The 16,295-nt window shown below is 47.7% G+C and overlaps 1 protein-coding gene across 1 annotated transcript; it reads left to right on the top strand.

Annotated features, from left to right (window-relative positions):
• The first annotated feature begins 12,444 nt into the window (after window positions 1-12,444).
• Window positions 12,445-15,424, top strand: LOC123113761 (uncharacterized). Its single transcript, XM_044535066.1, has 2 exons — window positions 12,445-13,882; window positions 15,002-15,424. The coding sequence occupies exons 1-2, from the start codon at window positions 12,559-12,561 to the stop codon at window positions 15,064-15,066; spliced, it is 1,389 nt and encodes a 462-aa protein (XP_044391001.1). The 5' UTR covers window positions 12,445-12,558; the 3' UTR covers window positions 15,067-15,424.
• The last annotated feature ends 871 nt before the right edge of the window (window positions 15,425-16,295 follow it).

The following is a 16,295-nucleotide window of genomic DNA, read 5'->3' as shown; positions in this document are numbered from 1 at the left end:
AACTATTCTCCCTAGAAGATGTTTCTTACTAACCATGTAATATAACATAACTAGTTGGGCACTTGTCTGATAAAGCATTAATGACCCCTACGCCTGGTCTCCACGCATGCCCCGGTTTTTATAACCGCGAGGGTATTCGGACACACTCTGGACTATTGGGTATAGAGGTTGAAGCGAAAAGGTCCGCTACAACAAACGATCTACAATCCGGCTAGAAGGCATTCTACATGTCACCTTACATTATATAGTCAACTTTTACCCAAGTGACTTGGGGGCTCTTATGTTTATTTGAGCCGTTTCCTACTAAGTGTTTTTCTTCTTAGCCCTGCAAAGTTTTATTATTGTTATTATTATTATTATCTATCACTCCTTTTTTCGACACGAGCGTGTGGTCACTAGCCGGGGAGCCTAATTTCTCTCTCAAAATCGCTAGAGTTTAGTTTTCTAAACCAGCCTAATGAGAAGTACTCCACCTTCAGGATGGGAGACTGAAGCCGTAGGCTGACCCGCTTGAAGTATTGAGATAGGATGTGTCATGTTAAAGCACGGCAGAAGCACTTTTTTTCTAAAGTCCAATTTTCGGATTGGCACCGAACACTTGATCCTATTCGGACATCATGTTCTTACTGGCGTTTTTTGGTTTTCCAAGCTTTTGGCACTTTTTAAACTATTTGTGTGTTTTCAGCACAAGTCTTGCAGTGCAATGTCGGACACCTTTAGAGATTGGGCAAAAACATTCTCGGATATTGCTATATATGCATCAGTTTCGAATTGTGTCTTCGGTCAATAGTTGGGTTGCCCGGCTCCCGCGCTTGCCTCCTATGTTCCGCTTTGTTCGGCTAGGTGTGCAAAGGGAGAACCACTGCGATTGTGCTTCCAGCTCGCATGGTCAAGCGCCTCAGTGGAAGCCGAAAACTGACTGTCATAATAGGTGTAAACTGGTCAGCGATCCAATGACTATATTAAATGACCGACCATCCATAACATTGGCCGAAGTGTTTCTGGCTTGACCTCAACTGTCGCCGAACACTACCGGGGGCTATTAACTGGCCTCCCAAACTAAATCCTCGATCTTTTGCTCTTACATTGGAGCTGAGGTTTCATGATCATGCTTAGCATGACAACCCAAAGAAAGAACCGATAGCGGGACTATTTTCTTTGGAAGACATTTCTTCTGTTAAACAGTAATATAACATATCTCTCTACGTACTTTTGTTTATAAAACCGTATGGCTAGATTGCCTTGTTTGTCGTAAATCTTTGCCCTCATAAAGGCTTTATAAAGTAGGACAAACACTCCTCGGCTACTGGCCGGGGAGGTTGAAGCTGATGGTCGGTCAACAAAGTTTTGTACAATGCGGATCCGAGCATTAATGACATAAAGTACTTAGATACATAGAGTCATTACACATAATTTGTGATTTTACTATGGATATAAATCCTTAATTTGGCCACCCGTACCCGCATTAAGGCTCGGGGGCTACTAGGCTTCGGGCTTATTATTTACAAATTTTAAAGGGGCACATTGATCCCCTGATCTGGTGTTGCCACCCGACTAGTGTCTCGGGGGCTACTACATCGCTTGTTCTATGCAGAAAATCTTAAGTGCAATACAGTTTCCGAGGAGATTTTGATCCTCAGGTTGGTCGGCCGCACCCAACGTGAGTCTCGAGGTCTGAGCACGCCGCTTTTTGCATCCCGAAGTATTCTGCCGAGCTAGGACTTGAACATCAGGCCGGTTTGGCAAATCAACCTGAGTCTCAGCGGTTACTGGGATCAGCGGTCTTATGTCATCCTTCAGGTGCATCTCGGGTTTTAGACCGATACACACCTTGAGGGATACTGGCTATATATCTCATCAGAGAATAAATTGCATCAATAAAAAATATTGACCAAAAATCAGACCACAATCGGGGTGGTGCACCACCTCGGAAGCAATTCGGCATATAGTTCGGATGCAAGTGGCTGGCTCCTTAGAGGGCATTTCCGGCATTAAGCTCGGCTAAACTCCTTCAAACTTCTTTGAACCAAGGTGATTTATGACACCTCGGATACATAGTCCGGTGTTGGAGCTCGGACACATAGTCCGGCATTGGAGCTCGGATACATAGTCCGACGTTGGAGCTCGGACACATAGTCCGTCGTTGGAGCTCGGATACATTCCGGCGTTAGAGCTAGGAAGCAGTCCGGCGTTGGTGCTCGGCTGCAAAAGATACCTCGAATGCAGTCCGGCGTTGGAGCTCGGACACAAGAGGACGCTGCCGCTCGGGAACAACTTCAACCCCGAGGCACGGCATAAAAATAACAAGGCATTGATAAAGGCCGTAAACTTAAAGGGGCTCCTCGGATACCCGACGTATAAACTCGTCGAATGCATTTTGGCGATCCTCAAGATCGAAGATGAGAAGATTTCTTGAACCAGTTTTCAAGACCGGGAACCGAAGATGAAGAACAGTTCGGAAGAATCGAGGAGCGTCCCTAACTTGAAGACCGGTTCAGGGGGCTACTGACGGTGTCCTGGATTAGGGGGTACTCAACACGTCGTCTCCCGATCAGTTGGATTGGGCCGAGGACCCCCATGTCCGTATACTCATGGGCCAGTCCAGACAAGTGTTGCATACAAGGAAGATTCCACAAGACTTGGTGATCAAGACAAGGACTCCACCCCCACCGGCGTATTCGGCTAGGACTCTTGTTATCCTAGGCCTCTGGTGCATTATATAAACCAGGGCCAGGCTAGTCTACATATATACAATATACAACAACAATCATACCATAGGCTAACTTCTAGGGTTTAGCCACTCCGATCTCGTGGTAGATCTACTCTTGTACTACCCATATCATCAATATTAATCAAGCAGGAGTAGGGTTTTACCTCCATCGAGAGGGCCCGAACCTGGGTAAACTTTGTGTCCCTTACCTCAGCCTTAGTGGGTGGCGCACTGTGCCCACGACGCCTACTTGTACGGCCTGAGGACAGCGGGACCGCTTGTCAGCGGGAGTACCGAAGACGGCAAGAGCGCCCAGAAGATGGCCCCGTGGGAGTCGGCCCCCTGGAGTCGGCCGACCCCTCCCACGGGCCCCGCACGCCGTTAATCATACAAGACAAGGAATGGCGACAGTGAACGCCCGCCAGACGGCAGCACTGTTGCCATGACCTAATGACCAAGCCAGCGTCATCAAAAGCACTGCTACAGCACCAGGCCTGTCCATGGGGCCCGCCAGTCGGCGGGCCCCAGTAGTCGGCGGAGAGGACGATGGCCTGAGAGACAGACGGTTGGGACCCGCGCCCAGCCGGATTACCATTGTACCCCTGGGGGTAGGCCTATATAAACCCCCAGGAGAGCCCATGCAAAGGGTTCGACCCCAGATAGCAGTAGACCCTAGAACATAGGAAAGAGAGAGCTAGCCTTGCCCTCTCCTACCTCCTGAAACAGCTCTAGGAGCACCATTGTATCCACTTTGCCATAGTGACCATGCGGAGACCCCGCAGAGCAGCAGTAGGGGTGTTATCTCCACGGAGAGCCCTGAAGTTGGGTAAGATCCGTCGGCGTGCATTTCTTCGCCTCATCCCGCTTCCGGGCACCGGCGACGTTATACTCGCTCCCACCATGATAAGCCATCCTTTGGCATATGTCGTACCCAACCCCCGACAAAGAGTGAAAGGATCGATATAGTTGACTAGAGGGGGGGGTGAGTAGGCAACTAACACTTTTTAATCTTTTGTTTACCAATTTAAACTTTGCATCAAAGTATGTTGTCTAGATATGCAACTAGGTGAGCAACCTATATGATGCAATAACAACTAGCACACAAGCAAGCAAGGTAAACAACACAAATAAGCTTGCACAAGTAAAGGCACGAGATAACCAAGAGTGGAGCCGGCGGAGACGAGGATGTGTTACCGAAGTTCCTTCCTTTTGAGGGGAAGTACGTCTCCGTTAGAGCGGTGTGGAGGCACAATGCTCCCCAAGAAGCCACTAGGGCCACCGTAATCTCCTCACGCCCTCACACAATGCGAGATGTCGTGATTCCACTATTGGTGCCCTTGAAGGCGGCGACCGAACCTTTACAAACAAGGTTGGGGCAATCTCCACAACTTAATTGGAGGCTCCCAACGACACTACGAAGCTTCACCACAATGGATTTTGGCTCCGAGGTGACCTCAACCGTCTAGGGTGCTCAAACACCCAAGAGTAACAAGATCCGCTAGGGATTAGTGGGGGAATCGAATATCTCTTGGTGGAAGTGTAGATCGGGGCCTTGTCACCCAATCCCGAGCAAATCAACAAGTTTGATTGGCTAGGGAGAGAGATCGTCCGAAAATGGAGCTTGAAGCAACAATGGAGTTTAGGGTTGGAAGAGGTGAGTCTTCTTGGAGAAGAAGACCCCCTTTTATAGTGGGGGGACAATTCCAACCGTTACCCACCACTCAGCCCGCAACCCACGGAACTACCACACCATAGGCGCGGTACTACCGCACGGGCCTGCGGTACTACCGCGGTGGACCGCGGTACTACCGTGGGCGCGGCAGAGCCTAGACCTGAATAAAGGAGCACGGACAGGGCGCGGTAGATCCGCAGGAGCAGTACTACCGTGGCCCCGTGCGGTACTACCGCAAGACAGACGCAGGCTAGGCCCGGTAGACACAGATGTAAAAAATAATATCCGTGACTACCTCTGCTGAGAAATTGTCATGTGAAATCCGACACGGAACTACCGCGACCAAGGGTGCGGTACTACCGTGAAGAGTGCGGGTGTAAAAAATTACATCCGCCCCTACCTCTGCTCCTGCTACAGAACCTGGCCTGGCGCCATGGTACTACCGCGCCGTAGCACGGTACTACCGCGTGGAGCGCGAATGTAAAAAATTACATCCGCGCCTCCTACCGCTTGAGCAGCGGCGCCAGACCAGAGATCGCGATACTACCGCTCTACGGAGCGGTACTACCGTGGGAGCCCATGGTACTACCGTGCCGGAGCCCGGTACTACTGCTAGCTCCTGCAGTAGTACCTCTCTGAAGAGCAGTACTACCGCTAGCCTGAGAAGAGCAACAAGGATGCCTTTATTTCGCAGAGACAAGGTGAGATGGAGGAACACTCCAAGGAGCTCGAGGAAAGGCGGTGCAAAAGGGAATGTGTACATGAGATTCCACCCAAACCTTTCCAAAGCGGACCCCCTCTTAATAGTACGGCTTTCCTACAACTCAAATCCACCGAACCGAACCGTAGAGAAACACCGTCTTCAATAATCTTCGAGGGGCATCAAATCGTCTTGTGTTTAGTCGTGATATATCTGAAAAGCTCAATACACACGATTAGTCCGCAAAGGCATTGTCATCAATCACCAAAACTACTGATGGACAAGAATGCCCTTACAATCTCCCCCTTTTTGGTGGATTGATGACAATACGGGATTTGCACAAAGGAAATGAATATAGCACAAGCAAACCCCACATCTCTAAAATATAGATGAGCTCCCCCTAGATTCGTGCTAGAGATTAAAGTGCTTTGGACTGCACGGCACGAATACTAGGATCACCACTCCCCCTATATTTTAGAAACAAAGCATATCTTGCAATGGTAAGGCTAACACTAAACAAGATAGTAGATATGAGCATAACATGAAGCATGATATAGAATAATCTCAATAAGGTAATAAGGTATGATAGAGTGCATCTGTCTTACACCATATGATAAACTTAGTCTCACGAGCACAACCAAACCAAAGCAAACAAGTTCAACAACGGGAAGCAAAGCAAACGACAAAACACACAACACACGATACGCAAATCCTACACTCTCTCCCCCTTTGGCATCCAGACACCAAAAAGGCAGAGAGGTCACCTACAACAAAGGTGGTAGCTCAGGCGGAAAATGACTCATCGTCGCCAGACTCCGCAACAGGAACATACTCCTCCTCTGAATCGGTCCACTGGTAGCCCTGCTTCGCCATCCAGGCAGTCTCTGGGGTGATGCACTTCTCAGAGCCGCTGGCCACGTCCTCCCCGCATGCCCTCAAGATCCTGATGTCGCGACGGCGACTCTCCTTCTGAGCAACATGGGTCTTGTACTGACCCTGAACCTGCATGCAGAACAACCTCTTCATCTTGATCTTTAGCTTCTTTGCCCAAGATGGCTCAGCAGAGGGAGTAGTGAACGCAGAACGGCCCTCAACATCGTCTTCCTCCTCAATCTCCTCCTCATCCACAACCATCTTGGCAGCCTCAGCAGTAGTGGTGGTGTTAGCCCATTGGGGCTTGATGCGGAGCTTGATGGGATCATGTCGAATCTAGCCTAGAGCTTCAAACTCATCATTGGGAAGTAGCTTCTCCCAAGTCTTGGAGATCAGATGAAACAGGTAAGGCCCATAGATGGGGACCTTACGGTTAAACACGGCAAACTGAAGCTCACACCACATGATATGTGAGACATCAAGTGGCTGAGTCTGAGCCTGACGGGCCTCCTCACAAAGAAGCATCATGTCAACGAGGTAGGCATGCACCTGACCCATGTCACCAATGCGCAGGAAGAGAGTGTTCTGGAAGAGCCTATGCATGATGTCAAGGAAGGGGTTAAGCGCCCACACCGTCTTCTTGTTTGGAAGAGACTTCTGAACAAGGTATGGCATGAGATTGTTCTTGTTGGCAGACTCAGAGTTGGCGTGAGGGCGAATTCCAACTGGCGTGTCGAGTCCTTCATCGGGAACGAGAAGCAACTCCATGAACTCCTTCCAGGTAGCAGACAGCTGTTGACCATTAGTCATCCAAGTCATGGTCCTTTCTTCATTGACGCCGAAGTGGACCGAAGCAAAGAACTGTGCTATGATCTCTGGATCAAAATCCTTGTGGAAGGTGATAATGTGTTCCATGCCGAACTGCTCCACAAGATCCAACGCCTCTCCAAAGTACCCACGGTGCTTCTCCTGCCTCATGTGAATCATGTCAATCCAGTGACCTTCAACATAGTGATTCTGCTTGGCCTTGATTACATCCATATAGATCAAATTCTGCTACTTGTTCTAGAAGAGATCATTGCCTCGCGTGCTAGCCCGGGGAGACACATAGGGATTGATCTTCCTTCGAATGACAAACTCAGCCTGAGGCATCTCATCCATGCCCAAGATGGGCTCCTTCTGCTTGCTAGCGTTGTGCTTGGTCCTGCATTGGGGAGTAGCAAAGGACCCCTCTGGAACATCATTTGGGTTGCGCAGTCACTTTGACCCAGTGCCATGGCTGGGATTCGAGCGACGAGCAAAACTGGAGCCACCACCTGGGTCCATGGCAAGAGGGCGAGGTGGGGAACGATCCCACCGGTCGGAATCCGAGGAGAGCGGCCGGAGATGGAGATCTGGCGAAGGCCTCCGACACCGTTCTTGGTCAGGAGAGAGAGAGAGAGAGACAGGGTGGGGAAAAGAGATGAATGGGTATGGGGGAGTTAGAACTCCCCCTGTCCCGCTCTTAACCCCCACCCGCTCGCGAGGGCGCGGAAGTACAGTGTGTCATTGCGGTAGTACCGCCCAGGCGGAAGTACCGCACGCTGGGCGGTAGTACCGCTCGTTTAGTGGCAGTAAAAATTTCTGCCGCGGAGGTAGCGGCAGTATCGTGCCCCTGGAGGGCCACGCACTAGACGGAGACCCACCAACTCCTGCGGTAGTACTGTGGCGCACCGTGGTAGTACCGTAAACCAAGAAAGTGCTAGAACTCAAGAGAGAAAAAGGAGAAAAAGGCAAAACAACCTCTGGGGAAACACCAACCAACAAGAGGCGAACACAAACACCGACTCAAACACGCCAAGGAGAAGAGGAAGCCACACGACAATGGAGACCAACTACGAGACACAACTTCTCCAAGGAAGGGCGGTGGCCGGAGCCACCTATGTTTGAGTCAATTGGTATGGCACCGCGGAGAATTATCCTTGGGTCCATGACCAAAACTCGTCTTTGAAGCACAAGTACCATAAAAAATGGCTAATGTGAAAGAGTTGATCAATTTATGCATAACGGTGGGAGGAAAAGTTCATTGAGAGAACAACACTCCCCTTATGTCCATGCCTACACCTAAACTAGACAACAAGTTGAGTGAGGTGGGGTGTGCACGGGCTCAAGTCACATTGCTCGAATCAATGATATTTAGCTCATGCCTTAACTCGCGAAATCTTGCTTCGTCCAAGGGCTTCGTGAAAATATCTGCAAGGTTATCATGAGTGTTGACATACTTGAGCTCGATCTCCCCTCGCCTAATATGATCCCGGATGAAGTGATACCGAATCTCAATGTGCTTCGTCTTGAAGTGTTGCACCGGGTTGAGAGAAATCTTGATGGCACTTTCATTGTCACACCAAAGAGGCACTTTGTCACAAATGACACCGTACTCCTTTAAAGTTTGCCTCATCCATAGGAGTTGTGCACAACAACTACCGGTCGCCACATACTCCGCTTCGGTGGACGAGAGAGACACACAACTTTGCTTCTTGAAAGACCAACTCACCAAGGAGCAACCAAGAATTTGGCACCCTCCGGAAGTGGACTTCCTATCCACTTTGTCTCCCGCCCAATCGGAATCGTATATCCTTCAAGCTTGAAGTTTGCTCCTCTTGGGTACCATAAGCCAAAGTTTGGGGTATGAGCCAAATATCGAAAGATTCGCTTAACCGCCACATAGTGGCTTTCCTTCGGTGCGGCTTGAAACCATGCACAAATTCCCACACTCAACATGATATCTGGTCTAGATGCACAAAGGTAAAGAAAAGATCCAATCATGGATCGATATACCTTTTGATCCACCACTTTACCATTGGGATCAATGTCAAGTTGGCACTTGGTATGCATTGGAGTAGAAGTCGGCTTGACATCACTTAGCTTGAATCTTTTTAGCATGTCTTGAGTGTATTTGGCTTGGTTGATGAAGGTACCTTCTCTTCTTTGTTTGATATCAAAACCAAGGAAGAGCTTCAACTCTCCCATCGAAGACATCTTGAACTTAGAGGTCATGAGAGCGGCAAATTCCTCATTGAAAGCATTGTTAGGGGAACCAAAGATAATGTCATCAACATATAGTTGGCATACAAACAACTCCCCTTTGACCTTCTTAGTAAAAAGAGTGGGATTGATTTGCCCAACTTCAAATCCACGATCTTGTAACAACTCGGTCATACCATGCACGTGGGGCTTGTTTAAGGCCATAGAGTGCCTTATCGAGTTGATACACATGATCCGGGAAGTAGGGATCCTCGAACCCGGGGGGTTGCTTGACATAGACCAACTCATTAATAGGAACATTAAGAAAAGCACTCTTCACATCCATTTGTTGTAACTTAAAGTTGTGATGGGAAGCATAAGCAATCAACAAATGAATGGATTCAAGGCGAGCAACGGGAGCAAAGGTTTCACTGTAGTCGATACCCTCGACTTGGGAGTAGCCTTGTGCTACCAATCTTGCCTTGTTGTGAATGATGTTCCCATGAGCATCTTGCTTGTTCTTGAAAATCCACTTGGTTCCAATGACGTTGTGGTTCCCGGACGGCCTTGGCACCAATCTCCACACCTTGCTGTACTTGAAGTTGTTGAGTTCTTCATGCATGGCATTGAGCCAATCTGAATCTTCGAGCGCCTCATAGACCTTTTGGGGTTCAACACAAGAGACAAACGCGTGATGTTCACAATAGTTTGCTAATTGTCTATGAGTGCTTACCCCCTTTCTTAGGCTTCCAACCACACGCGGAAGGGATAATCCCTCTTTCTTTGACTTTGTGGTTGCTTGGAGATGAGATTTACTCAACAATCTGCCCCTCAACCCCATAGAAGAGGTTGGATGTTGATGATCCTGATCTTGTCCTGCAGCTCCTATAATCAGACTGGAGGAAAGGAACCGTCTCTCTGCCTCTGGATGGAGACCCCGCCACCCCCCTTGGCCCATGAGGCCCCCAACACTTGCCGGGGCCCCCCGAAACAACCTGGTCATCTTATCCTGCCACGTGCGGCAGGGATAATCCCTCTTTCTTTGACTTCATGGTTGCTTGGAGACGGGGTTTACTCAACAATCTGCCCCTCAACCCCATAGAAGAGGTTGGATGTTGACGATCCTGATCTTGTCCTGCAACTCCTATAATCAGACTGGAGGAAAGGAACCGTCTCTCTGCCTCTGGATGGAGACCCCGCCAAGCTCTAGGTTGGGGTCATCAAGAAACTCGGTCTGACGTTTGATATAGAAAAATTCCTTGAAGAGAGGACCAATGGGGTCCATTTGCAGATACGCCTCACAAAAGACTTGAAATTGACACATGTTGGATATGGAGTTGGGGGCAGGATCTTGAGGATGAAGGCTAAAGTAATTTAAGAAGTCCCTGAAGAATTTTGACCAGGGTGGAGAAAAGCCTCTAAGGAGATGGTCTGTAAAGACCACAACTTCTCCTTCGCCGGGTTGAGGAACATCATCTCCTTGGGCGGCTCGCTAGTCAATCTCTTCTTGAGCCGGCAGAAGGCCTTGCTCTTTATAATCATTGAGCACGGGCTGGGAAACTTGGGAAGGCACCCAGTTACAAATTGTGGTTTTTGGCATGCCGAGTCGCCTAAAAAAGGATTAAGAACTGCATAAATATGAAAGGCGAGTTACTTAAGAAGCGATAACTCGCCACATCAACTATGTGATGAGATGGCACTACTAGTTGTGGTTAAAGATAAGATGACATAATCATTAATGACGGATGAATCGCCCAATGGGTGAGCCAGCTTGACAACAGAGGTAGTTTCTAAATATTTGGCGGGTTACAATTACAATGATGAGCCACCAACAACATAAATGTGTTTTAACTAAGTGGGAGATTGATAAGTTTTTTGTTAAGTATGGGACCAACAAGCTTCTATCGAAGCACCTATAATCATGGATCTACAGACAATTCAAAAAGAGAAAATAATTGCCAAACCTAAAGATGAAGCCTTGAAGAGTGGGCCGACTTAGGGCCCAGCATCCGAAGATGGCGGCTCGTAGCCCTGAAGTACAAGTCGCCAGGAGTTACCTTACTTAGGGGATAAGATAAGAAAAAAGCATAATAGGTCATAGGTCATAAGATGACTCAAACTCTTGTAAACCTAGGGCCTCGACCTGTATATAAAGGCGAGTCCCTGAGTTAGATAGACTAAGTTACAATCGATCAATAGCTAGGTCAAGCGAATCCGCTCCCTTGTAATTGATCCCAAGCAATAAGCAAACAAGCAGGAAGTACGCTATTACCTCGACCGTGAGGGGCCGAACCTGGGTAACCCGTGTCTCTCGATTCCGATCAACCCCGACAAACTAATCACCCGGTTGTGATGGCCTCACGATGAAGTCCTCACACTAGGACATCTGCCGTGACAAAACCATGACAAGGCCTATTTGGCACGCCGAGGCACTACTGACCCATCGAGCCACCTTACGTTCCGCACCCGGCATGCGTGCTATGATGTATTATGTGCCACGATTTCCTTATTCTCAAAATATGCACGTATGGTTTGTTACAACTAACCCATGCTAAACATGGTATCTGTTTAAGGACATTGATTTGATTCCATAAGATCAGCAATAATTACAACTGCTCGGTGAAGGATACACGCACGACTCCCTCTATTCTACTAGTAAGTTTGCATGTGCAACACACGTCTCAATAAATATAAATGTTAATAACCAGTATACGGGAGATGAGGCGGCGTTGGGTGAGGCGGGGCGGGGCGAGGAAGAAGACATAGTTGGTGGCCGTCCTTTCCGTCATCTGCCGCACACTTGGGAAATAAGGGAGAGATGGCCTCCGTCGCGTGGGGAGGCGGCAGCGACGAGCGGCGCGACGACGGGCAATGAGGCCGTGAAGAGAGGTCTGCCGGAGGGACTGAGGGGAGGGAGCAATTTTTTTTTTTTGGAGAAAGAGGTGGAGAGAGAAAAAAAAAGGAAAACTTCGGTTGTTAAGGAGATCTCGTGTCACGCACTAACTGCGTTCCGCAGATCAGGGAGGACCACGCAGATTAGAGGGATGCGAGCTTGGACGATTGTGGTAGACGACTGCGTCTGCTTGGTAGAACATTTGATCGGAGACGTTGATCTAGATGTCAGACCATTAACATAACATGGGCGGCAGGATGTGTTTGAGTTTATTTGATCGGAGGGTCCTGGTTATGCTGTGTACAATTTGTTGTGTAGCTTTAGAGGAGTTTATGTTTGCTCTTTTAATAGTAGTATATAGATACGTAGCGCACTAGCAGGTTTATTACCTCAAAAAAAATCCCGTATTTCAAAATAAATAGAAAAAAACCTAAATGGGCCATGCCGTGCCGGCGTTTGTGCCCAGCCTCGCGGCCCAGGCGGGCCACGTGCCGGGCACGCGGGCTATCAGGCCGGCAAGCTAAGATCGGCCCATTTGGCCAGGCTTGGTCCTGCTAGTAAAACTTGAGCCTGTCACCCTTGTTTCCCGTCCATCACCCATCAGTTCCTCCCCCCTTTGTCTCATCCCAGTTCCTCCCCCCACCAAGAACCTAGGGTTAGGGTTAGGGAGGCGGCGGCTGCTTTATTCCCGATCCCGCCCGATCGCCATGGTCATCGCAGGCGAGCCAGAGCCGGAGGAGGTGGCCGTCATGTTCTCCGATAGGTTGAGGGCGGAGGAGGAGACCGTCGTCTTCCCCGGTTGGGTGATGCTGGATCGCATCGGCCGCACCCACTGCGACGGCGACCTAGGAGCTGCTCGTGAGGCTGTCAACGGGAACAAGACCGCCGTTCAAGTCGAGATGGACAGCGGCCACTCCTTCTACGTGTCCTTCACCCTCGCGCCTCCTCCACAAGGGGCCTCTTACCTTGATCTCCACTGGCCGCTGGAAGGCTCAGCCAAATCCGTGCCCCCCTACAAGCAGCCTGCCTATCCCTTCGTCCGGGCAATCGACAAGGACCTCGTCCTCTTCCACATCTCCATCCCGAGCCTGCCTCACCGCAACTTCGTCCCGCCAGATCTGTTCGTCTACAATGCCGCTGGTCACCCCCCCTCGGTGCAGCAGCTCCCTCTGTACAGGAGAAGGTCATTCCTCAGGGTTAACTTCACCACAGGCATCCTGCGGCGCCAAAACGGCAGCTACATCGTTTCCGACCTCAATGTCTACCCAAAAAAGGAGGGCACTGGTAATAATTCCATGTGCGCCGAACTCTGCGTCTTCAACTCCAATACACGGGCGTGGAGCTTCTTCAGCAAGGATGCTCCGCAGCCCCAGGACCAGAGCAATGGCCAGTTCCCCACCCTCTGGTCAACCGACCATGTGCTTGCTTTTGACGGCCGTTTCCTGTGCTGGGTTGACTACTTCAGCGGTGTCCTGCTATCCGACTTCTCCAATCTGCGCTCCCGGGTGCTCCACTTCGTCCCTTTCCCTGGAGAAGGAGAGTACCCTGCTAAGGTACGGGTTCAAAGGTGCTTCCCAGACAGATTCCGAAGCGTGTCCATCAGCAACGGCAAGATGTGCTTCGTCCACATTGACAATGACTTCCATGAGAGAATCCACACTGGCTCGCAAGGGCAGCAGCCTCGCAAAAAAATCACCATTTGGACTTTGAACATGATGGATGGTAACTCCAGGTTCAAGTGGGAGCCACATCGTGTGATCTACCTGGATGGTCTTTTGCCAAATCCTCACCGTCTTCCCGAGTTCCCTATCATCAGCGCAGATGACCCGGATGTTCTGTGCTGCCTCTTAAGGAAGGAGGAATTTCATGGTGAGGCCTCCATGGTCATGATTGACATGGAGCATGCACGTCTGCGGTCGTCTACTCCATATATCAATCGACAGTCTGTGGATGAGAAGGCTCACAAAAACGAGTTTCTTGATATGCCCCTACTTCCAACTGTCTTCTCCAAACACATTGAAAGGCCAACAGGTAAGCTCTCTTGGTATGTAGTACCTTCTTGCATAGTACTGCATTACGTAACATGATTGCCTTTGCTTAGCTTTCTGTTGGATATGGATGTTGGTTTTCGCTTATTTATCTTACCTATGATGCAATACATGTGCTGCCTGATTAGTTGTATGATTTTGAAGGGTAACTGAACCGTGACTTAATTTTGGTACACGCTTAGTAGCTTAACAATTGAATCTTTGAATATATTTGTTACCATGAATCTTGTCTTGGGCTGTTGAAGATTTTCTAGTTTTAGCCGGTCCAGTTGTATAGGTGCTCTACACTGTATACCACTACCAGTGGCCCTTCTGCCATCAATTGTCTTTGCTAGTCTAGAATTCTCTAGTTCTATTTGTTGAATCCTTTGCTAATATAATATTTTGGTATGCTATTTTCAAGTGAATTCTAGGAGCCGCACTAGAGTGATCGCTCTTGTAAAGCATAAAATTGATGCTCCTCCAGTTTCTATATCGGAGCAAATTTCTTACCTTTAGATGATACACATATGAACCTTTAACACATTATTTTCTGTTGGTAAAAGCTTTAGAATGTGCTTCTTTGGATCAATGAGGTCACATCTTTGTCTGTTTCTGTTAGAATCCGTTTATTTCGGATAGTGTGCATCCATTGACATACTTTTATGATATATGACTACATTTTGCTGGCAAAATTAATGGTCAAAGTTAGACATAAAGAAATGAAGTGGCCTTGTATCAGTAGATGGAGGGAGTACTTTTTATATCGTGTAACTGGATACTGGACCAGTGAAAACCCATTCTCTACGTATGAATGGCATATGCCATTACCATCGGAATACCACATCAAGTATATGATGCCATTACGCTTACATCAGTATCTAGGGTGAAACTGTTATGTCTATCAATGTACCCCTACTCCAATGCCATCTTTGTTTCTTGTTTGTCTATTTCTTTTCTTTTTTTGAACTATTATTGTGTAGGTCATTATTGAAAGTGAATTTTTAACCAGCAAACAAATCACTTGGTTTGGCAATTTTCTTATCTGTCAATGCTGCTCGCAAACAACATAGTCAGATGCTCAGATGGTGTACATATGTATGTTAATTTTATTTTTTTGAAGGGATGCCATGGGACAACCACAAGCTTGCAACTCGTCCTTCAAAGAAGCTTAAGTCTGCAATGTGAAGACCTGGAATCTCGTGACTGGTGTTGAACACTTTGCGGATGCTCAAATCGTAGTTGATGTTTGTCAATGGTGCGGTGCAGGCACAACCAAGTCAGGCAAGATATGACATTGATGTGATGAAGATGACGCACTGATGAGTATCTATTACAATAAATGATACATGTTCTTGATCCTGTAATTGCATGTTTAATTAAGAGCCTGTCTGTTTTAAGTTTGAGGTTGAACATCTGTTCTTGCAGTCTCTTTGTAAGTTTGAGATTGAACATCTCATTCTTTCAGTGTAGACAGATCTGAAATTGAACTACTAGTATCTTTAAGGAAGCATCGTTTTGGTCCGCGAGGCCAGCTACTCCCGAAGTCCCTCGCGCTGGTTCTGGTCACAAAATTCGGGGACCTCCTATTGGGCAATTCCTATTTGACGCTGCAGGCGCCGGTTTGTACTGTTTTTTGCTAACCGGTTTGTACTGTTTTTTTCTAACCGGCGCCTGCAGCAGCTACTCGCTGGCCGCCCCATCTGTCATTTTATCTGTTTTCTAAAAACTAAGAGAAAACTGCAAAAACTCTTTGCGAGCCTAGGATTCGAACCCAGCGTCGCTGGTTATCAGGGATCGAGGGCAAGCCAACCCGACCACCTCTCTGGTTGTCTCAACATACACGCTTTTGTCTATTTCTTCCTTTCTCTTTTTCCTTTTTTCCTTCTTTTTTCTCTGTCCTTTTCTTCTTTCTTTTTTCAAATTCGCAGTTGTTTCTTCGAATAGATGAACTTCTTTTCAAAATCCATGAACTGATTTTTTCGGAACTCGTGAACTTTTTTCAAATTGATGAACCTTTTTTCAAAATCGATGAACTTATTTTTCAAATTTGATGAACTTTTTCTTTTTTTGAACTTCTTCTCAATATCGATGAAGTTTAAAAAAAATTGATGAACTTTTTATCAAAATTGACGAACTTTTTCCAATTTAGATGAACTTTTTTTATTCAAATCGATGAACTACTTTCATTGTTTGATGAACAATTTTTTGAAAATCAATGAACTCTTTTGAATTTGTGAACTTATTTTTGAATACATGAACTTTTTGATTGGGTGAACTTTTTTTTAATATGCGAACCTTTTTTGCATGTGCACGAACTTCATTTGTAATATGTGCACATGTTTTCAAATAATTGGAAAATCTAAACACTACAGTATAATGCAAAATTAATAGTGCGTCTACATTTCTATCTTTAG

This window comes from Triticum aestivum, chromosome 5B (assembly GCF_018294505.1).
Source record: "Triticum aestivum cultivar Chinese Spring chromosome 5B, IWGSC CS RefSeq v2.1, whole genome shotgun sequence".
NCBI lineage: Eukaryota > Viridiplantae > Streptophyta > Magnoliopsida > Poales > Poaceae > Triticum > Triticum aestivum.
The sequence above is the reverse complement of the archived record's forward strand: the minus strand, read 5'-3'. Positions and strand labels throughout refer to the sequence as shown.

Excerpts from the sequence above, each read along its gene's own strand:
- LOC123113761 (XM_044535066.1), top strand. The coding sequence starts at position 12,559 with ATGGTCATCGCAGGCGAGCCAGAGCCGGAGGAGGTGGCCGTCATGTTC. Across the intron at positions 13,883-15,001 it reads ACACATTGAAAGGCCAACAG|GGATGCCATGGGACAACCAC; the intron begins GTAAGCTCTCTT and ends ATTTTTTTGAAG.